The sequence below is a fragment of the Xenopus laevis genome, chromosome 2L, assembly GCF_017654675.1.
Source record: "Xenopus laevis strain J_2021 chromosome 2L, Xenopus_laevis_v10.1, whole genome shotgun sequence".
NCBI lineage: Eukaryota > Metazoa > Chordata > Amphibia > Anura > Pipidae > Xenopus > Xenopus laevis.
In genome coordinates, this window is record NC_054373.1 from 20,141,020 (window position 1) to 20,166,159 (window position 25,140).

Genomic DNA, 25,140 nt, shown 5'->3' on the forward strand with positions numbered 1-25,140 from the left:
AGTAGTTCTTTTCCTATTCTGATACAATCTGCCCCAGGTTTAGGACATCAGCTTTGTTTGCTACTTGTCTTACATCTGCCTGCTCTGCCAATTGCCGTGCTATATTAAGTTTCTCCCCTGGTGCTTTTTCATATATTTGTTTTCTTGTACCTGTATCTATTTTCATTATTTCTGCTGAACCACAGAAATGTTAAGCTGTACTGTTTACTATGATTTTGTAAAACCAATAAAAATCTAAGTTACAAAAAAAAAAAAAAAAAATGTACATATTGATATTACAGTGCAAATGCACCATCTATAAATGATGTACAAGCCACATATGCATATTTGATTCCCCTTTATAATTTTTAAAAGGTACATTAAAAAGAAAAGAATAAATCATCAACCCAGGATCACCCACATACTTCAAAGAATCATCAAACTTTATAACAGATCTGTGGGAGAGTAAATGAGGAATCAAAGGAGACCGGAGAGGCTGTATAAACTGTACTATAAAAGTGCCACTCACATATATTCTGTGTGCAGTTTGGAAAATCATTTCCTGGAATTGGTTGGAGTTAAGGACCTGTAAGCTATAGCCAACAAGAGAGACATTAAATAACCAGTGCAACATTTTCCAGGTCTAAGTACCAGTAGCAACTAGTCAGGTGTCTGATTTCAACAAGATGGAGAGAGAGATTAAATAACCAGTGCAAGGTGTTTCCAGGTCTAGTATAGGTATGGGACCCATTGTCCAGAAACCTATTATCCAGAAAGCTTTAAATTACGGGATGGTCATCTCCCATAGACTCCATTTTATCCAAATAATCCAAATTTCTAAAAAATATTTCCTTTTTCTGAATAGTAATACAACAGAAGCTTGTACTTGAACCCAACTAAGATTCCCAACTAAGATATAATTAATCCTTATTGGAAGCAAAACCAGCCTATTGGGTTTATTTAATGTTGATATGGTTTTCTAGTAGACTTAAGGTATGAAGATCCAAATCACGGAAAGATCCATTATTCAGAAAAACCTCAGGTTCTAAGCTTTCTGGATAACAGGTCCCATACCTATAAAACCATAAGCAACCAGTCAGGTATCTGACTTCAAGCAGCAGTCTGGTAAATGCCAAATGCTGATTAGTTGCTATGGGTTATTAGAACTGGAGCAAAGTCTGGACCTTTTACAACATAATATATTCCCTGTCAGAACACTCATTTACGAATGCACCGCAAGTGCACTTGTGCTAAAATGTACACAAATACTTGTATCTAACCATGCTCCTTGCACTTCTGAAAAGTTGCACTAAGTTTAGGGATCTTTCTTACTCTACAAAAGGTCAAAGAACGAGAGGCCACCCCTTTAGATTAAAGGAACACAAATTTCACTTGAAGCAGCATAGGTGGTTCTTCACATTGAGGGTAGTGAGGTGGTGGAATGCCCTGCTGGTTGATGTTGTGATGGTACATTCTAATAATGCCTTTAAGAGGGGTTTGGATGATTTCTTGGACAAAAATGTGCTAACTTTCATTTGGAGGGGTTGAACTTGATGGTTGAATTATGTAACTATGTAATGACCAATGAGCCCACCAGTTGGCTCTTATGAAACAAGCGCAAATGTGCCTCTTTTGAAACTTTTGGATGTTTGGAACTCTGACCGAAATATACAGGTAAATCCAGGGTTCTCACAATGGTTTAATCAACAAATCAAATGCTATTACCATTTTAACACCACATGCCAGAAGTCACGTAATCCCCTAACTCACCACAAAACACTGTAAATACAACAAACACAAGTAAATGATACTGCAATGGGCACAATCACAATAAAATGGTGGCCAAAGTAAGGTTGCAGGTGCGATATATCTAAATAAAAGAAGCCCGTCCAGTTATTTTATTATCTTCTCCTTTTCCTATTTACAAATCCTTCCACAAATAAATGTTACAAGATGCATTTTCCGTAGTTTTCTTGCTGCTGTACTTTTGAGCTATTTGCAGGTTCTGCCTGGTTTTAGGCTTCCAAGGGCTAAATAGAAAGGCTGCTTTGAAACAAACAGTTGGAGGTGATTGAGTGAGCAATGTGTCCCTTTCCTTCGTACAGAATTCTATAAATGTTTTCCTACATCCGCTGAGAAAGCTATCTAGGAGCACGCCATGCAGTCACAGACTTAATCACATCCTTTCTTCTCATTGTTTAGCATTTGAAGTCCCATTCAAAATGGAAAAAAAAGTGTATGCCTTTTTTAAACCTATTTTTACGTGTTTATTCCAGACAACATGTGTCAAATATATACAAAAGGCAGGTAGGTTGTACATATGGTACAGACCAACAATGAGCATAGATTCCATGTTCTTAAAATGCCCACGGCCCAATTCTACAAACAGAGCTATTCATTTAAATAGTAACCTCTTGGCCAACCTTTATTGCTCTATTGTACACACTCAGTGGGTAATGGTTCACAATACACACAAGCATGGAGTCTCAGAACAGGTAGCATCCAAATGACCGTAAGTGATAGTAAATAAAACCTTGGGCACTGTGCATACAATTTGAGTCACATTTCCCATGCTTTTAAGCTAAGTAATACCTTTACCCCATGATACATGTTGCTAGTGATGGAGAACTCCCTTTAGTCTATTTGGGATCACTGTATTATGCTGGGAATATTTACAACGAAGGAAGCAACACTAAAGCATTATTAGGCAATTTTAATGCACATCAATTGCCAAAAACAGCCACAGCAAAAAGTGGTATGGGTGTAAAAATAACAGTTCACTGTTTACACATACATACTGATGTCCAGCTTTACACATACATACTTGAGTGTCTTGGTAAGGACTTCTTGAACCAAGGCTTCTGTTAACGCTCCCCTTGTATCTGAAAATCTGGTTATATTTTCTCATGGACTGTGCTGTTTACAGTAGTGGTATAGAGATGTACAGTACAAGTTATACACATATTATGCACACTAGAAATGATCTAATTCACTATTCGTGTTTTCTTTTAGGAGACCCAACCAACTGGGATACCTACTCTCTGTCTCTACCTAGCTGAACAGTTTTCCATCCTTGGTTGGAGCTAGCAACTAAAACCCCCAGGGATCTCATTCTAAAACCCTGAACTACTTAAGGGCAACTTGGCACCCTTATTTTTTATTCACATGTTAACTTGTATGGGTAAATTAGGTTATTCTGAATAATACATAGACTCACCACATCTCACAGGGGAACCCAGGTGCACATGGCCCTGATCTTCAGCTTAGGGAGATCACCAAGTAATTCTTGCTTAAAAGGAGACAACACAATTAGGACCTTAGGCAATATATGCTGGACTTCATTAAAAGGTTCACTCTAACCAGTTTAGTTGCACTTAGTCTCTGCACTCTCTCCAGCTCATTTATATCCCTCTTAAGGACTGGAGTCCAAAACTGCACTGCATACTCCAGATGAGGCCTTACCAGGGACCTATAAAGAGGCATAATTATGTTTTCATCCCTTGCGTTAATGCCCTTTTTTTATGCAAGACAGAACTTTATTTGCTTTAGTAGCCACAGAATGACACTGCCCAGAATTAGACAACGTGTTATCTACAGAAACCCTAGATCCTTCTCATTTAAGGAAACTCATTTAATATATCTTGCATTTATATTATTTTTGCCTAAGTACATAACCTTGCATTTATCAACACTGAACCTCATTTTCCAGTTTGCTGCCCAGTTTTCCAGTTTAGACAAATCACTCTGCAAAGTGGCAGCATCCTGCATGGAACCTATAGTTCTGCACAATTTAATATCATCTGCAAAAATAGAAATAGTACTTTTTATAACCACCTCCAGGTCATTAATAAACAAGTTGAAAAGCAAAGGACCAAGTACAGAGCCCTGCGGTACTCCACTAACAACACTGATCCAATTAGAAAATGTTCCATTGCAGGGGAGCCCAGGAGGTATAGGTGCCCCACAAAGTCCTAATTTATATACAATTTCAATGAATATTGGTAAAACAATTTGCTGTGGGGCCCAGTAATATCTGGTTACGTCACTGCTTTGTAGTCTATCTTTTAGCCAGTTCACTATCCAGGTACAAATACTATGTTCCAGGCCAACATTCCTTAATTTAACCAGTAACCTTTTGTGTGGCACTGTATCAAATGCTTTAGCAAAGTCTAAGTAAATCACATCCACTGCCATCCTAGAATCGCAGTCCCTGCTCACCTTCTCATAAAAAGAAATTAAGTTAGTCTGGCAAGATCTATTACGCATAAAACCATGTTGGTACAAACTCATAGTATTATGATTTGCTATGAAATCAAGTATCTTATCCTTTATTAACCCTTTGAAAAGCTTTCCTACCACAGATGTCAGACTAACTGGCCTATAGTTTTGAGGCTGAGAACTGGATCCTTTTTTGAATAGCAGCACCACATTAGCAACTCACCTCTCGGCACCATGCTAGACCTCAATGAATCCTGAAAAATTAAGTAAAGAGGTTTGGCAATCACAGATCTAAGCTCGCTAAGTACTCTGGGATGAATACCATCTGGCCCCGGACCTTTGTTTATCTTAACATGTTCTAGTCTCTTTTGAATTTCCTCATGTGTGAACCATGCATCATTAGTTGTGTTACTTGAATTGGGACTATTAAGAAGGAAACCTTCATAAACTGGTTCCTCACTTGTTTAAACCCCCCTGGAAAAGTAAGGGGAATATGGTAACAAACTCCTTACCTGACATTAAGGCTACATAGTTACCCATATTTAATATTTAGCAAGAACATATCTTAAAACTGGTAGGGATGTATAATTTTGCTACAAAATTAAATATTCATTACTCATATTCTGGATTAAAACTACCCTAAACAGCTTATGTTCTTATTTTATTTGTACTACTGTATCTATACCAGCTATTAATAATAACCCTAGAGTTTTTATACCAAATGTGGCTTATTTTGAAATTGTACATACAAAAATCTTTTCTTCAAAGCAGGAGTCATGTTTGTTTTTATTGCATTGGGGTTTGCTATCTGATCCATCAGTAGACATTTTTCAATGTTGCCTAAGCCAAGCTCCAGCTAGTCTATTGGATAAACAATATTGAACATTTATACATATTCATGACCTGGGTTAGAAAATCAACAATCAAAAAGTAAGAGTATTTTTTATATATACAATTTTAAATTGTGCTTTTCATACATGATGCTGAATTTTGTAACATAATCAATAACTTATAATTACATGTAAATGCATCTACTGCATGGTTAATTCATCTATAAAGGAAATAAGTTAAATATTAATTTTATAGATTAGCTAGTCAAAAATCACTGACTTATATTTTACAGGCATAGAAACAGGAACACAGAAACGTAACATGCACTGATTATTTATACTGACTAATGTCTTCTATATAAAAATACAGTTCCACAGAGAATCGCTGTCAGCGAGCTCTAGAAATGTTGTATGTCATATTTTGAAAGTGCACCGTGTGCTAGACTGCATCTGCCTGTGGGTATAATAATTTACTGTTTATCTGTAGGCATTAAACATATACACACGGTATGTCTTCCCACACAGTTTGCTCAACTTATAACCTTATGAAAAACATTCTTAAGTTGATTGTTGTAAGCACATAGAATAGATTATTTTAATGTCTTAATTTTTTTATTGTATTATCATAAACTGAAAATGGAGAAATGGAAAGAAAAATGTAATGGTTGATTCACATAGATCAGTGGTATGCTTACATTTATTGACTCAAGCTAGACTTTTGTAGTTTGTACAGAACATGTAGGTATTGAGTGGGCAGCACGAATAGAGAAAAACAGCACTCTGGAAGTTAAAGAACAATGTTTTTTTTCAGTAGGCCATTAAAAGACACAAGGCCTAAGGCACATTGGGTAGGTAGTAGTTAGTTAACAGCAGGCACGGTTAGTGGTGCAGGTCTGTTAAAGAATTTCTCTCTACTTCTCTCAAATCAACCTCCTTGTTTGCCATCCAGCCTCACAGAAGTACCATGGTACGGTTGCTGGTAATGATATTAAGGGGTTGGGTAGTTCATGGTTTTGCCATGAAAAAAATGCCCATACTTCAATTAGCGGAAATATTTGTTCTTTGTGCATCAAAAAAATTGTCACCCATTGACTTCAATGCATTATTTCACAAATTTTCGGCGAAGCAAAATGGGTCTGATTCACCCATCACTAGTAGTAAATACAACCAGGTAAAAATGCAGCTTGGTAGTGCAGGTCCACGTGAATAGGATCAGGTTTCTAGCTCAAGCATCCCATTTGTGGTAGATTACCCGCACATCATGGATGGAAGTTTTAGTTATAGTGTTGTGTTTATGTGTTATTATTGTGTTTATGTTAACAATCACTCTTCTTTTGTTCTTTAAAATCTAGGAGAGAGTACTGCGTGGGTCCTTTTTTTGGAACCCGTACCCGACCCATACCTGCAACCTGCAATCCGCAACCCGGACCTGCAACCCACATTCTTACCCGCTTGGACCAGCTACCCGATCCGCTGACCAGGAATCAGGAAGTGCTGTCATTGAAACCGGAAGTGACATCATCGGACGTAGACGTGATCAGAAAAAAAGGAGTAAATATCACTATTGAGAGGACCCGCGGCCCAACCCGTGACCCACAAACCCACAGAACCGCCAACCCACATCTATACCCACACCTGGAACTTCTACTCACAACCACCAGGGTACCGCATATTTTTGGTACCCGACCCGCTGCAGGATTTAATCTAGGACAATACATATGCATTCATCCACGACTCCTAAATTGCCTTCAGGCTGAGATTCAGTGGATATACAGTATTTATAGTATCAGTTCAACAAAAAAGCAATCACTTTAAATCTCATTCTAAGTGGTGACTGTGGTGCCCATCACCGTGCCATCCCTTCATCTTAATTGGGTCTCCTAAATTAGGCCAGCCTATAGTTTGCCATAGATGATAATCTATATAAAGGGAACAACTGGCTTTTCTCATGCAATGACATGATTTGGGAAATTTTGTACTAAATTGTTTACTCTAGGGAAGTATTCACTGGTGGCTTACTGCTAAGTTCTTGTTATATTTGATTGTTGAGACATAACAGTGGCCAACATTTTACACCCCTGACTACTGGAACATGCAACAAAATGTTTAAAAATTTTAATACATTTTAATAACTTTCGTTCTTGCACATTTATCTTTTGTTGAGCTTTAATTTTACAAATATTTCTTATACCCAGTTAAGCCCCACAGTCTCAGAAGCAGTGTGGTCCAACACAAATGTGCAGTGGCACAGGTTCTTAGACACAATGAAGAACGTATCTAAGTAGCAAACAGTAAACAGCATTCCTTCCTATTCCATCACAATTGTATCACTGATTTATTTCAGGTAAGTAAGCCATGTTATCACAAAATGATATGTAACGATTTACAGGAAAAGCACAAAATCAGATCATTTTTCTCTGTCATTTATGTTTTTTTGTAAAGATGAGTTTTCAGAAATATTGCCTATTGAGAATCGCTTGCTACAAGCATATTCAATGCTCACAAAGAATGATACACTTCCCCTTGTTCAACAAGAGGATAAAATGAATTACTTTGTTCCTCCAACTGCCGTTCCCACAATAAGCTATAAATGCCACAGATTGCTTAATCTTTAATTATGGAAGTTGATTGCAGAATTCTTCTACCCAGCAAAATAACCACTGAAATGTGTATATATATCTCGATTGCAGGAAAATGTACTTTTCTTCTTTTACTAAGGTTCTATAAATCCTTTTGTAAAAGAGAAAATGTCCTACTATATATATATATATATATATTATTTTTTCCTGGCCATATGCTTTATATATATCACATTGATTCACAGTGAGATGGGGACAATTCACAACGAGATGGGGACAGTGAAATAAAAGAATTTGTTATTCATGTACTTTGGAGTGCTGGTCCTCCTTTCTGACAAGTACAATCAGGTGACCGAGCACCCAAGCATTGACATTGACCAGAGTGCTGACTTCACATTGAGTTACAAATATCTCACTACTTCAGAACTTCTTTGATTACTGTGTCAAGTTGACAGTGTACAATGTAGATAAATGAATCCATTCATACACTGCATTTCCATTCATGGAATTACTTAGGTATATTTTTTTCTTGACTGGTATTAGCTTGTATTTGGACCCTGTCAGCTTAAGGTGCCACTGAAAGAACCCTCAATAGCATGTTCAGTTCCTGAGTACCGAACTTTATCTATCAGAACCCCAAAGAACTTTTATTATTAATACCATGGACCTAAAACTTCAATATCACTCCTCAATTGAGCTCAAGAAACACATTATTTACTCTCATCAGCTAGATATAGAGCTCAGTCAGGAGATGTCCTCAGTGGTTAGTCTATCTCTTGTTAATCTAATTTACTGGGCAATCCTCCAAACCAGAACTTCCTCTCCAGGCCAAGCCTTGTATGCAACTGTCATGTTAGGTCATCTAATGTTGTATCATTGTTAGATACCTGAAGTCCTCACCCACATAGATCTACTTTAACATTGGACCTTCCAGAGATGTGCCTATTAAAAGTATCCTGTAATTTTTTTATCATTTATCATCCATTATCTATGTCGATACATACGCAAGATGTTTTAAAGGACTGGATACTGTATACCGCATTCCTGCAATATATGTTGCAAATATGCATCTTGGAGTTTATATTTTTCCATTTTCTTGACTGTTTCTATTTTTTTTTTGCCAATTGAATAAAATGCCTTAAACTTCAGAGGATGAAAAGTGTCTGTGTGTTCAGTATTTGTGAACACTGGGTAGTAGATGCTAGCCCTAGGACTTTATTTCTGCAATTCGATGCAGATTTACCTCTCAATATTCACTGTAAATTTGAAAGTAGAATAATTTTCTGTTACTAAAGAGGTCAAACTGGAAGCAGAAAAGGAAGCTAATACTGCAATTATACTAATTAAGCAAGGAACATTTGCATGTAAAGACTTAGATTGGGAAACACATCTGTGCATTCTTTAGAAATGTGGAATACAAACAAACAGTGTAGAAATGTTCTACGAAGAACAAGATTTGACCAAGATTTGTGATTCATGGGTTATTTATATTTATACACAACCTAAACATGACTGTGCACACATCAACCAGGTAAGCTGACCCTTACATATAAAAATGATCCCCTGCCCTATACCTTCTCTTCATCTTACCTCCCTCAGTAGTCAATAAACATATCCAGGTTGGGATGAAGATAGGCCACAGCTTTATTAACAAAAATGTAAGCAATATAACAAATATAACACATACAGTAATCATGTTCAATCCACACCAACAATACTTGCCAAGACCAAAGTGTTGGTTGGAGAAGTGAGAGCAGGCAACTATAATACATTCTCCCTGCGACCTTTGTCTGTCCCTTGTGCATAAAACTGGGGCTTAAGCTGGCCATAGACGCAAAGATCCGATCGTACGAATCGAGGATTTTCGGACCGTGTGTGGAGAGTCCCGACATTTTTCGTCCGGCGGAGATCGGTCGTTTGGACAGGTTATAAAATTTCTGTCGGCTCCCGATAATATCTCTGTGTGTATTGCCGATCGTACGATTTTCAGAGGGAGATTGTCACTAGCTTTGTCAGACATAACTATTGTAAGATTGCTGTCAGGGGCAGAACATCAGCTGATCTGTTCTTTAACTACTTTATTTGATCTGAATGGTAAGACTTTGATCTTAATGGTTAGTGGCAGGTCGGGAGATGGGAAAGTCCGATCGTACGTTGATTTGTACGATCAGATCTTTGCATCTCTGGCCAGCTTTAGGCTCCTGCCCTTGTCAAGCATAAACTGCTTTAAAACCGCCATAAGAAAACTACAAGACTGGTTTGGTGGGATGCTGAAAACCATAATAGAAAGAGGTATCCTTGCTTAGTAACCTTCATCCCGAAATTACGCCTAACAACCCAACTCGGCTAAACTTCTGAAAATCTTGTCTAGCGGGCCACTCCCTAACCCACAGTCAAAGCTCTTTTATGTGAGTGAAAATTAATTCTTATATACTCACAAAAGTGTGGGTTCAGGGTCCTCCTTGCCTCCCAGCCTTCATCAATCCACCCCAGCTAAATTTCTAAAAATCTTGTGTAGCCTGCCTCTCCCTAGCCCATAGTCAAAGTTCCTACACTATTCTCTTCAGTTTGAGTCCCACCCCTCTTCTGTGAGAGAGAAATAATGCTTCTATACTTGGGGGCCGATTCATCAAGCTCGAGTGAAGGATTCGAAGTAAAAAAACTTCGAATTTCGAAGTGTTTTTTGGGCTACTTCGACCATCGAATGGGCTACTTCGACCTTCGACTACGACTTCGAATCGAAGGATTCGAACTAAAAATCGTTCGACTATTCGACCATTCGATAGTCGAAGTACTGCCTCTTTAAAAAAAACTTCGACCCCCTACTTCGGCAGCTAAAAGCTACCGAAGTCAATGTTAGCCTATGGGGAAGGTCCCCATAGGCTTGCCTAAGTTTTTTTGATCGAAGGATATTCCTTCGATCGTTGGATTAAAATCCTTCGAATCGTTCGATCGAAGGATTTAATCGTTTCGATCGAAGGAATAATCCTTCGATCGTTCGATCGCATTTTCTGCGCTAAATCCTTCGACTTCGATATTCGAAGTCGAAGGATTTTAGTTCCTAGTCGAATATCGAGGGTTAATTAACCCTCGATATTCGACTCTTGATGAATCGGCCCCTTAATGTTGCCTCCACAAAAGTTTGGGTTTAGGGTTAAACATGAATACAGCCATCTAAACATCTAGCTAAGAAAACTACAAGAGTGGGTTGGTGGAATGCTGATCACTGAAAAACACCTCATTGGGTGCGTGACATCAGCTTGCCAAGAACAGCGAGAAAATTCAAAATAAAGGAACGCCAATGTCACGGTTTCAATGCCCGAGTATTGGTCGCTTTACCTTGGCATTCCTGGGTGCTATTATTATTATTGATTATTGTACTTTGATCTTTGCCTGAACTCTGGACTTTGATTGTTCGCTGCCTGCCTTTTGAACTACTGCCTGTTTTCCTGACTACATTTGTTCCTAATCCCTTGGATACCGAGTACTTGGACTTTAACCTAAAAGCTTCCTCTTTGGTCCGGACTACTCCGTGAGAGGAGCCATAAGGCCCCTGACACCACCCCAGCTAAACTTCAGAAAATCTTGTCTAGCCAGCCTCCCCTCTTAGACCATAGTCAAAGCTCCTTCCTCATACACTATGCTTCTCAGTTTGAGTCCCACCCCTCTTCTGTGAATGAGAAATAATGCTTCTTACTTACTGTATGCCATCCCCACAAAAGTTTGGGTTTAAGTTTAAACATGAGCAGAGCCAAATAAACATGTAGCTATGCACATGGTTATTCATATGGCTTTCTTGTGTAAAGATAGGATGTAGCCAGAGTTATTTATATCCTTGTAATATCTGAGGCCATACCATTTATTTAAGTCTGAAGTCATTTGCTAAACTGTATACCTGCAGTAGCTGTATTTAGAATAAGATAACAAAAGACAATCTATAGCCCTCCAGCTGAAATATAACTTGCAATATCCATTGTGGATCTGTTAAACAGTATTTTTAAATAGCTGGAGGGCCACGTGGCATAATATTTAATTTCCAGTAAAATCATATTTTCCAAAAACAGGTTGCTTATCCCCTTTACTACCCTAAATATAATTGGAATGCCTGGTTATTTTTTTTCTGCTTTTGCTACACAGAATGTTAACATAATTATACTTCTTTCTGTTGTTATGGTTGAATGAGTCGGCCTCTCCTCTAGGAATAGGAATCCAGTAACAGTTACGCTGGCAGTAAATATGGAAGCTCAATATGCGGTGACAATGTTATGAATAGGCATGCCTGTAAATGTCTTGAGTATGCACCAGTAATAGCTTCAAGCTGATAAGTAATGGCTTCTATTGGAAAGGAATGTGATGAGCACAGGGTTACGGCTCTATTAATCAAAGTTTCTTTGCCACGTTCACAGCTTCTTGCAACTGCGATACCTATCAAATAAATAGCTTGAGCTCTTATCAGTGCCCTCCGTGCAGTGAGTCTTCTAATCGTTATTCTGTCAAATTGCAAGATCCAAGCAAATAAGCCGGCATGTGTGAACTTCAGCATTAATATTTCTGCGTGCCCTAATCAGACAACAAAGGCAGGATGTCTCATTCCATATGCATGCTTCCTCACAGTTACAAAGCCCTGCTGACCAAACGCTGCATTTCTCAGTTATCATTATATGAATTGGAAGAACTCTTAAATATGTAGAGTTCTGTAAAGCCATTTCTTTTCAAATGGAAAAAGTGTGGGATACTTCAGGAAGCTTTGGTTGTTAAGTGTAACACTTTTCTGGCACCCCATCTCAGCACTGGATCACACTCCAGCATACACAGGGTGCCTAATAGGTTAACTGAAGCACTAATAATGAATGGAAATATACTGTTGGTTGCTATGGGTTATTGAACTGGTTCTAATTTATTACCTACTTCAATAAATGACACCCTGCTACTGTACTTATTTGCAAATGTATATATATATATATATATATATATATATATATGTTACTTGGAAAAGTCATTAGACAAGGCTATTGCGATAGTAAACTCTACAATCTGTACATATATTATGTATGTGTATATTTATTTATGTGCATTGGGGTTCCTTTGGATAGGTTGAACTGTTTTTTCAACCCAACTTACATATGTAACTATGTAATGTACTTTCCTAATTTGTGGCATATTCAGTGTCAGACTGGTCCACCGGGATACCCGGAAAGGCCCAGGTGTCAGTGGGCCTCATGCTACTAAACATTTGGCCTATTTCATGGCCATTCCCTATTTCTATGAGAACAAAGTGGTTAAATAAATGGAATAATAGCTTATAGTATTATGGTTTGTAAAGAAAAGAAACTAGGAGAATAGAGGTTGTGTGAGGAAAGAAAGACTAATAGTACTAAGAGTGGGCCCTGGTCAAAGGTTTTTGGGTGGGCCCCTGGTGTCCCAGTCCTACACTGGGCATGTTCATCAAGTAAATAATATGGCAGCTCTATCCTGTGTTGCAATGTGTTTCCATACTAATGGCCTATGTAATAAAATACACTAAATTTGTCAAGGAGCAGTAACCTATAGCAACCAATCAACAGGTAGCATTTACAGGTCACCTGTTTAGAAGCAAACAGCTTATTGGTTGCTATGGGTTACTGCGTCTGGGCAAACTTAGTGGCATTTATTACATTTGGGGTTAATATAGTGAATAAAGTACCCCCTAATAAAGGGGGTCATTTATTTATTGTAGTACACAAGTTTCAGTGAGTCATTTGACAGAAATGACACCACTAAGCTCCGATTATAACCGATGACATCACTAAGCTCTGTTTATAAGGATATTATTTACAGGATATTTATGGCTCTTGTGTATTATAATGTAAAAATAATAATGTAATTCATGATTGGGGGGTTATTTATCAAAGTCTGAATTAATTTCAATATTTTCTGAAAAAAAAACTCTGAACAAATGCGCACAGCCTTTTTCGGCTTATTTATTAATACACTTTCCAGAAACTTTTGTTTGAAAAATACAAATTTTTCGGAATTTCCACCGAAAACTCAGATTTTTTTAAATTTTTGCCAAAAAAATTAAAAGATTATTGCAGGAAACTGCTACAGATCCTCAATGGAGCACAAAGCTGCTCTTGCTATATAATCTCTCTATCTCACTCTCCTAGAGAGTCTATAATAGATATAACCTAATTCTAGCTAACCTCATTCACGGGGTTCCCTGGTCCCTGAATTACACGCTAAAGGTTCAGGTCCATTTAGGGCAATGGCTTTACTGGGCCTTGGTGTACCCAGGCTCAACGAGCACAACCAGTAAGTAAGGACACCAGCAGACAAAGAGGAAGATCGACCCCTTTCCCAGCACTATATGGAAGTATGGTAGGAAGTGATCATTACACCTCTTAGCCAATAACTGAATAGGTGAAATGTAAACTAGATACATAGGTTATGTATGGGAAAAGGAGGAAGGGCAGGGATTTAAAGCTATAGGAGCAAATATATAGCAAATCATATAGGTCCCTATATATATATATATATATATATATATATATATATATATATATATATATATATATATATATATATATATATATATATATATATATATATATATATATAGTCCCAAGGTTTCAGCCCGGTTTATATATAGAGGCATGGGAACTGTTGTCCAGAATGCTTGGGACCTTGGATATTCCAGATAATGGATCTTTCTCTAATTTGGATCTTAATTTTGGATCTTAATTTTGGATCTATGGGAGATAAACTTTCCCTAATTCAGGGATTTCTGGATATTGGCTTTCAGGATAAGTGATCCCATACCTATACAGTATATACTGTTCATACTGTATATACCTGTATATATATATGATGTGGATGGATCAGCACTCTCTTATTGTGTGAATAATTTAAGATTTATTGTTATTCATGGTGAAACACATCACAATCCAACATTTCGATTCCAAGGTCCCCAGGTGCAACCAAAACGAATATTGAATAACAATAAATCTTAAATTTTTCATGCAAAAAAAAAGTGCTGATCCATCCACATTGTATACAGTTTATGACAATCTGAGCTTGCACCTCACATGAACTTTTCAGATTGAGTGTTGGCATATTGGGATCGTTAATATAATATTATTATATTATTAGAACCCAACGTGACCTTCATCAAGGTTAGCAAACAGAGAATAGTTCATTATTAATAGTTCACACTATTCTCTGTCTGTTACCCTTGAGGAAGGTCACTGTTGTGTTTGGGCTTTTAATAAAATCATTTTGACCTATTTTCTTTATAATAGGATAGTTCCCCTTTAAGGGAAGTGCTTCATATTTAAAAAGAGGAAAGAGGAATTTTAAATACATAGTATAATCTATATATGAACACATTAGCATGCTGTCATTTTATCCCTAATCATTCTCTTTTGCTCTGGCTCATGTCTTCCATTGCATGTTCTGTTTCTGGCCTGATGGAGCACTATACAGTAGCACCAAGCTGCCTTGAAATCTGTTAATTCATGGAGAAAATTGAGGTTTCTTTGCTACGTAGCGTTTTGGACTCCAGATAAATTATTTCTCACAGCCCAGCAAGCCCTTACTCAGTATTATGTGTAAATAGCGTTCATGTTGATTGAATCAAGCCACGGTATCACACCTTCCGACTGCAAAATGAACCAAGCGCAGATATGGTTTGGCCCTCGAAAATCATAAATAACTCATATCTAATAAAGTGAATCTGCGCATTCATTGAATTCCTCGCACTGGAAAGTATCCAAAGGGAACCATAAAAGAAATCAATGCTTTTTTTTTTTTCATTTCTAGACCTCAGGGTTTTTTGTTATGATGAAATAGAAGAATAAGAGAAAAATCTGCTTGAAATGTAAAACAGAACTACTGCACCATTGCTGCAGGGGGATTCTGAGAAAAGGACCGAGGGAGTACTGCTTCATTGCTGCAGGGGGATAATGTGAAAAGGACTGAGGGAGTACTGCAACATTGCTACAGAGGAATTCTGGGAAAAGGACTGAGGGAGTACTGCACCATTGCTGCAGGGGGATTATGGGAAAAGGACGGAGGGAGTACTGCACCATTGCTGCAGGGGGATTATGGGAAAAGGACGGAGGAAGTACTGCACCATTGCTGCAGGGGACATAATGTTATTTCTATTAACATAAATAAACAGCCTTAAGCCTTGTGTCATTATGTGGTCATGGAACCCCTTGGTGACTTATACCTGTATTTTACAATAGGGGTACATTATTTTCTCTCTCTGTATACAAAGTACAGTACATATATATATATATATATATACACATACCATACTAAGGGGCCGATTCACTAAGGGTCGAATATCGAGGGTTAATTAACGACTAGGAATTGAAATCCTTCGACTTCGAATATCGAAGTCGAAGGATTTAGCGCAGATAGTTCGATCGAACGATCGAAGGATTATTCCTTCGATTGAACGATTAAATCCTTCATATCGAACGATTTGAAGGATTTAAATCCAATGATCGAAGGAATATCCTTCGATCAAAAAAAGTTAGCCAAGCCTATGGGGACCTTCCCCATAGGCTAACATTGACTTCGGCAGCTTTTAGATGGCGAACTAGGGGGTCAAAGTATTTTTTAAAGAGACAGTACTTCGACTATCGAATGGTCGAATAGTCGAACGATTTTTACTTCGAATCCTTCGATTCGAAGTCGTAGTCGTAGTCGAAGGTCGAAGTAGCCCATTCGATGGTCGAAGTAGCCCAAAAAAACTTTGAAATTCAAAGTTTTTTAACTTCGAATCCTTCACTCGAAGTTAGTGAATCGGCCCCTTAGTCATTTCAGGCAAATTCACTAACGGGTGAATTTTCTCCAACATAAGCTTCGCACCCCTCGAACCACTTTGCCAGGCACTAATGCACTATGAATACGCTAATTCACTAAAATGCGAAGTTTTGTCCCAGGTGTCCCGTTTTTGAACTTTAATGCATTTTCGGCACACAGGATATGATGTAAGTGACAGAAGATTGAGGAAGATCTAGCTTCTTTTTAGCACTTTGCTTGGTCTGAGGTGGCAAAGTCAACTCTTGAGAAAGAGGTAACGTTCAGTAAAATCCACAATTGAATTTGTGGAGTAACGATTGTACACCAGAGCGAAAAGTCGCCTGGCGATAGAGTGCAAATGATGCTAACGATGGTCCTGTTTGCTAGCAAATTGGCGCCTGCACCTGTTAGTGAATTGGCGATGTCCCTGCAGGTGGCAACGCTGGGCGAAAAATTGCAAGCATTAGCCACTTCGCCCTTTAGTGAATCTGCCCCTTGGTTTGTTATTAACTAGGAATGGGATAGGTTGGCTGCTTAACTGGGGCAGCCTGGATTTGTTATAACACACAATGTGAGAAATGCTGATAAACTCTATATAATCACCGGCAGTGTTCAAGTAAGTTTTTTTCGGTTTGAATAAATCACTATTATTTCATCTTTTTCAGACATCGCCGTCTTTAGCTGTAGTTTAGCTTTTGATTTGTGAACTGGATTATTTGAGTCTGACAAAACAAGATGAACATGTGCATCTCAGAAGAAAAAAGATAATTGAAGATTATTTTGATATTTTCGACTTTTGCTCCCTTTGTATCACGGTGAATGAATGCTCCACAAATAAGAGATTAGTATTAGCAAACTTCTTAGCTTCTTATTACAAATTCTCTTGTATTATGAAGGCAAGAGACTTTGATTATGCTGAATAACAATGGATTCTTCTTTGATAAAAAAACAATAGAAAAGCTGTCACTATTTCCCATACATAATTAAGATCGTCTAATTAGTTCAGGTATGGATCTGTACTTTGTTTTACTCTAATTAAAATAAACACTGCTTTGAGATGGAAATCAACATAAAGGTCTATTACAAGTCAGTGTCATTTTAATTTGATGGAGAAATAATTAAAAGGCTCCAGTCTTCCACCCTCTAGTCCTTTGACAGAGTGATATGAGATTCCATGAACATATCAGATTCAAGAACCAAAGTTTTGTTAACAGATGGAAAACTACCAATGGGTATGTGCATGGATGTAACTTAATGTCCCCAGGTCACCAGGAATAATATTTCGAGCCTTCCACATGTGTAAACCTCCCCCCATGTACTCATGTCTGGTGGTGGATGGATTGAATGTCCTTGCTGAACCTCACCACAGGTCCATAGGTCTTCTCTCCCTAGTGATATGGTCATCTTTATATTTAACATTGATACAAATCACTTGGACAGGAATTGAAAATACAATGTCTACTATGGTTCAATAGCAATAGGAACAGTTGGATTAAATATGTGATATTCTAAGTGAATGGGCAGGTATTGAATTTTAGCGATTTGCTATGTATAATGTTGCTTTATGTGACATATGAGTAGTCATTCCATTAAATGTTGCAAATCCAACACTAAGATTCCTTAGTTTGATAATTTACTGTCATTATGAATTTGTTTCGAATCAATGTTGCCATTTGACATATCCAGCAGTTTGCCTTGGAGAAGCATAGGGTTGATGCACTGTATATGGCAGTGCTCCGCCCTCCGTGTCATGATTGGCCAATTCAAATTCTGAGAGGCACTCGCCTCTCTACTCAAACCTGCACTTTTTTAGCGCCAAAAATAGTCTTTGACAAAGCTCGCAGATTGGCGAGCGAAACGCGCTCAATTTTTTTAACTGTTACGCAGGGACGGGGAATGATTGAGACTGGTGAATGGGCGGAAGGGTGGCTTGCAGTGCTACGTTACACCGATATGGGCTTAACGCATTCCGCTAGTCGGATACCTGTACTTAGATCTTTGGGCCAACTGTAAAGGAAGGGTGGTACGTGAGGAAACGGGTAGTCCACTCGATACCGGAAGGTTCGCTCCTCGATACGATACAGGGAAAGGTTGTGAAGGACGGTGTGGGAGGGAGTAGAGGACTGGGCACGATAATCCCTCCTAGCTGCAACCTTATCTGAGTTGACGCTAATGTCAACCATATCCATGTGTATATGTACCTAAGTATTGGCATCTTGCAAGTCAAACGTGCGTGCTACGATACTCCGGTTCAATACCAACCATATTGGGTACAATCTAAGGTACCAATCTGACCCCTAATACCATTCGTTCCGCTCACATACTGTGGGTCACCAGCACTTCACTGCAGCCAAGATAGATGTGGGGAAACAGCTACCACTGTGACTAAAACCCCACACTACTATCTCGATTTTCAAAAACCGTTTATTAGCTGTTGACTTCGTGTCTATTCAGCTTCCGCACCTAACCTTGTTTTTAACATATGTAATATACACTATTTTTGTTTCATATCAATTTTAGGTGGCTATTAGTAAAAGTTACATTTTATTTACACCATTGGGACCTCAGATTAAAAGAGTGGGAAGGTGCAATGCTATGGGTCATACTCTTTTCCTTTTCTGTGTAACTATATATATTATGTGACCTTGCACACCACTAATTTGCATTAAATTTCTATCAATGGATGGTGTTACCTACTCCTTCTTTGACGTATTGAATTTTAGGCATCAAGTAAGGCCAAGGCACACCAACAATAACGATATCTGGAAGATGGACTTGTCTGGATCTCCTGTGTAGGCTCCAGTGCAGTGAAACACAATAATAACATTGGCTCAAATGTTCACAAAGTCACCTCATTGATTATATCTGAACCAATAGACCAATAAACAACATTTCAGAATAATAATTAGAATTTCGCCCCATCCTATTACAATTTCAATTACTAGATTTCATTTGTTCTACTTCTTCTGGCCTTCATAATTCAGGTTTTAAGGCAAATCTATAGTGGAAACCATAAACTGGTGAAAAAATACAATGTCTTCAAAAGGTAGACTTTGAGCCACCATGATTTGGGTTACAGTGAGTTTCTTTTCCATTAATTCACTGATTTCTACTCAAAGCCAAAATTGCAAAGCTCAAAAGAGAACTAAAGCACTAAGTGATGTACTTTATGTTGTCATTTTACTGTAGCAGTGCTGTGGTGCAGCCGTCCCATAGCAGTAAAGATTCTTGTCACTAAAAATTGCCCCCTGTAGCTCTACTCCCTATCTTTCTTTTCTGCTTAAACTGCAATAAATTCAGTCAGTTATATGTGCTATCAATATATTGAGAAGAAAGGGAAGTGTAATAGTGTAATTTGTTCATCGTAACTTTTAATTAAGACATGGGTCAATATTTGATATATTATTTTCCATTATTGTACAGCTCATCATTTTCATTTTTGTACAGCTCTTCATTTTAGAAGCAACTATAATAGTCTGTGTTACAGCACTGATAAAAAGCCAGATACATTTATACTAATGTATTTAATTTAGGGGCTTATTATGTACAGGGACCTGGGGTTTTCCGGATAACGGATCTTTCTTTAATTTGGATCTTCATACATTAATTCTACTAGAAAATAATTTAACATGAAATAAACCCAATAGACTGGTTTTGCTTCCAATAAGGATTAATTATATCTTAGTTGGGATCAAGTACAAGGTACTGCTCTATTATTACAGAGGAAAAGGGAATCATTTTTAAAAATTCTGATTATTTTATTATAATGGAGTCTATGGGAGACAACCTTTCTGTAATTCGGAGCATTCTGGATAATGGGTTTCCGGATAATGGATCCCATACCTGTACTACATTCTTATAATAAAAATCGTAAAAATCAGAATGAAAATCTAAAACCCAGTGAGCTTCTCTATAAGTCAGTGCGAGGTAAATTTTCAACATTCATCAATTTAATTTAAAAAAAAGTCATCAATTTAATTAAAGAAAAGAAGATGAATGATTTTATGGGTATATATATATATATATATATATATATATATATATATATATATATATGTGTTTTTAATTTATTTATTTGTTTTTTCCTATTGTGTATCTTTTACTAATATACAATGGCTGGCCGGCCGCAGTTTTTTAATTTATGCAATTTATTAAACACTGATGGACTTACTTAGGTATAGATATTGATATTGTTTTTAGATTCTGTGCTGCCAAAGCATGAAGCATTGTTTTTTGGGGTGTTGGAGTTTCTGCCCAAGTTTCTATATATGTACAGTATGCCATGTATGTATGCAAATTTGGAACTATATATATATATATTATATAATATATTATATTTTCTTCATCTACAACAATGTGAGTGCTGATCCTCTTTATACTATATATATATATATATATATATATATATATATATCTATATATATATATATATAGTGAAGGGCGAATTTGCGCCGTTTCGCTTCGCCGAAAAATTCGCGAAATTCGCTAAACGGCGAAAATTTCACGAAACGACGCCGGCGTCTCGTTTTTGACGCCGGCGCCCGTTTTTTCTCGAAAAAAAGGACGCCGGCGATTTTTTCCGGCGAATTTTCGCGGGCGTTTCGCGAATTTATATAAATAAATAATAAATAAATTCGCCCATCACTATATATATATATATATATATATATATATATATATATATATTTATTTATGTTTATTTATTGGTTAGGTATTATAAGTTTGCCTTTATTTCTGCTCTACCCCCATGCATGTCTCTGTGGGCTGGTTCCATAATCTGGGTTTTACTTGTTCCTCTGACTACTGCGCGGGAAATCAAAAGTCCAGCCATATAACCCACCTTCTGCTATCATAAACAATGGAAATTTTGAACTTCCCGTTGCTGACTCCATTTTATAGAAGTCTTTTAAGCTGCAGACATATTTAAAATAATATACAGCACCTAGTAAAGCTATAAAGCTCACTGAACAAATCTTACTCAAAATTGCAGCGATTAGCATAGTACCAGTATTATCCTACAGACTCAGCTCGTATATCAGCCACAGCTAGGGGAAAAGGTTGCGGTACTGTAAGTAATTAAAAGATGATTTTGGTCTGGAGAGCTGTTAAATGCATTGTAAAATTGTTTTAGGGCCTAATTAGGTGTTAGACAAGTGTGAGTCTGCAGTGGAGGCAGTTATAAAATAGCCTGCATAAAGAGAGCAGCTGAGTCAAAAGGGCCATCGTTTTCCTCATCTTAGCAGATTTCTTCTTTCACTTGGTTTTACAATACTCATAATACCGTGTCCTGGAAAGGGAGCGACCAAACGTGCCTCAACATTGCTAATGGACAGATTAGTGCAGTTATTAATGTTCTATAAATGCCTATTCATTACAACAGAAACCATATAAACTGGGTATTGGTGGAAGCACTGAGTTTATTGGTTGTATAGCAGTAAATGATCTACATATTTGGACATACTGATATATGTAAGCTATCTGGAGGGTAAGGTCTATAAAAATTATAAAAATGAATTGTTATTTTTTTCAGGAATTATGGGGCAGATTTTTAAAGAGTTAAATTTCGAGGTGATGGGAGTTCTTTTAAACTCTCTTCAATTCCAAATTTGAATAAAAATAGACCAACTGAAATCTATTAAAAATAAAACAGATTTTTTAAATTAGAGTGAAAAGGCTGTATTCGATCGAATTCAATTAAAGTATATTTTAAAAAAATTCAAAGTCCACCAAATGATTCCAAATAGGTTCTAGGAGTCCCCCATAGGCTAAAACAGCAATTCGGCAGGTTTTAGATGGCGAATAATCGAAGTTGAATTTTTAAAGAGACAGTACATGATAAATTTCTAATTTGAATTGAATTTGGACTATTCCCTATTCGAAGTACACAAACATTAGTTCGAAATTTGATTTTAGAAATTCGATTTTTCAATTCGACCCTTGATAAATCTGCCCCTATGAGTTCTTTCACTAATTACCAAGCTTGCTCTTTGGCAAATGCATCCTGTTGATTAATTCTATATCATAAACCATTTCTCCAGCTTTATCCTTCTTTAAAGGAAAACTATACCCCCAAAATGAATACTTAAGCAACAGATAGTTTATATCAAATTGAATGACATATTAAAGAAACTTACCAAACTGGAATATATATTTACATAAATATTGCCCTTTTACATCTCTTGCCTTGAACCACCATTTCGTGACTCTATCTGTGCTGCCTCAGAGATCACCTGACCAGAAATACTACAACACTAACTGTAACAGGAAGAAGTGAGGAGGCAAAAGGCAGAACTCTGTCTGTTAATTGGCTCATGTGACCTTACATGTGGTTTGTATGTGTGCACAGTGAATCTTACGATCTCAGGGGGCTGCCCTTATTTTTTAAAATGGCAATTTTCTATTTATGATTACCCAATGGCATATACTACTAAAAAAGTATATTATTATGATAATGGTTCATTTACATGAAGCAGGGTTTTACACATGAGCTGTTTTACTCAGTATCTTTTAATAGAGACCTACATTGTTTGGGGGGTATAGTTTTCCTTTAAGATGTTAATTTCCTTCTTCTCTGCTCCATTTCCTGTTCCATCTAGTATCTCCCCTTTTAACTTCTCCTTTCTATTGCATGATCTTCACTATGCCCATCTTCTCTGCTTTCTCTCCCTATGATGAACTTCTTTTTTTTTCTTTGCTGATACTTTATATCTTTGCTAAGGCCTCTGCAAAACATAACACGACTCAAAGCAAAACCTTAGAGGCCCATTTATTAAAGGTCGAATTTTAGTGAAATAGGTATGGCACCTGCTATCCAGAATGCTCAGGACCTGAGGTTGTCCAGATAATGGATCTTTCTGTAATTTGCAACTTCATACCTTAAGTCTACTAGAAAATCACATAAACATTAAATAAACCCAGTAGGCTTCCAAGAAGGATTAATTATATCTTAGTTTGGATCGAGTACAAGCTACTGTTTTATTATTACAGAGAAAAAGGAAAATTTATTTAAAAAATCTGGATTATTTGATTAAAATTGAGTTTTTGGGAGACATCCATTCCTTAGTTCTGCACTTTCTGGATAACGAGTTTCTGGATAATGGATACCATACCTGTATAGAGGTTTTTGAAAACTCTATTAAACTCTATAGGGGGAATGTAAGTACATACACTGCGAATGTTCGCAAAAGCTATTTGGATGCAAACGTTGAGATCAGTCAAAATGAACACAAACATGGTCGTTAATGTTCTCAAGCGTCTTTGTGCAGGTTTTTTACTCTAACGAAACATGTTGCATATTTTTCTAAAATTACGAATGCCATGATCAAAGTAATTAAAAGATCCAAATGGCAAAAAAATTACAGAAAAAATATGAATATCTCTAAAAACTCTTATTTGATAATTATTAGTGAAATATAAATCCAAAAACCTCTAAAAGTCTGAATGGCTAAAAAAAACCAATAGAATCAGAACAGCTCCCACTGACTTCTATGGGAACTCGACTGCTTTTACTTAAAGAAGTTTTGTATGATTTTTATACTTAATAATAATTATAATTATTATATAATAATTGATAATAAATCTCGAATTTTTTGAATTTTGAGAACAAATGATTTGAGAAAAAAAAAGGAAATCCGAATGTTAGTTAATAGACCCGAGAGCAGGATTCAAAATCATGTTAAAAAATCATGTGACTTTTTTGCCAAAAAACAAGGAAATCAAAGTTCTCTTTTTGCCTTCCCATACCTAATTTGCACAAGCAAATTAGGAATCCGATTCGTTTCAGTATTTGGCCAAATCTTTCAAAAAGGATCCGGGGTTTAGCCAAATCACAAAATAGTGGATTCGTGCATCCATAGTTTTTTCCCTATTCTCTTGATTTATTGTTGCATAATCTGTAAGAAAATAACGGGATCATCCAAAACAAAACTACTCATTTCAGCTTAGCATAATATCATTGAAGGCAACTGTCATGAATGCATGCAGTAGTTCATATGAACACTTTACCTTAATGCAACCAAGCCTTCAAGTGACATGATGCATAATCATAATGTAAATATCGAACAACAGTCAGCTATGCTGCCCAAAGACTTACTTTTTGTGACAACACCTTCCAGGCGGATAATATTTGGGTGATCAAACTGTCCCATGATACTCGCTTCTCGCAGAAAATCTTTCCTCTGCCTGTCCACATATCCTCCTTTTAAAGTTTTGATGGCCACTGGGATTTCCTTCTTCGCCGGGGTCTTTAATCTTCCACTACAGACCTCTCCAAACTCTCCTAGAAGAAATCTTCACATGAGTACAAATATAAAGAAGCAAAATTATAAACTTCAGAGTATAGTATACAAAACAAATTCTCCATTATTTAACCTCCTGTGCAAATACAAATGCAAAATAAATTCCTGCCCTATACACTATAGACATGAAGGCAGTTGCTGATAAGTATTGTGTAGCTCTAGTGCTAGCTGTTATGAGAGAGCTGTTGTGTTGCTCACAAACCAACCTGCCTAGATAAAAAGTTAACTTCTAGATTTCTCTCAGATTGTGGAATCATTTAAGGGTTGCACAAAGAAAAATGTTGGGGCAATTTTATACAAAACTGGTTGATAAATTCAAGCCCTTAATGGGCATTACTATATGTCTGTTTGGCTTTTAGCAGAAAATTGTTGCAATTTGGAACATTTTACTCATATAAAATTTACAGAAATGAAATATCAACTGAGATGTGGCAAATTCCCTAAGCG

At 37.0% G+C, this 25,140-nt stretch overlaps 1 protein-coding gene across 2 annotated transcripts in view; it reads right to left on the reverse strand.

The window, feature by feature from the left end:
* The window catches only part of LOC108707429 (ephrin type-A receptor 6), a 431,367-nt gene that overhangs the window by 62,485 nt on the left and 343,742 nt on the right, over positions 1 to 25,140 (reverse strand). For both annotated transcript variants that reach the window (XM_041581591.1, XM_041581590.1), the window contains one exon: positions 24,489 to 24,674. In XM_041581591.1, coding sequence (XP_041437525.1) covers positions 24,489 to 24,674 — 186 coding nt within the window. The remainder of the gene's footprint in view (positions 1 to 24,488; positions 24,675 to 25,140) is intronic.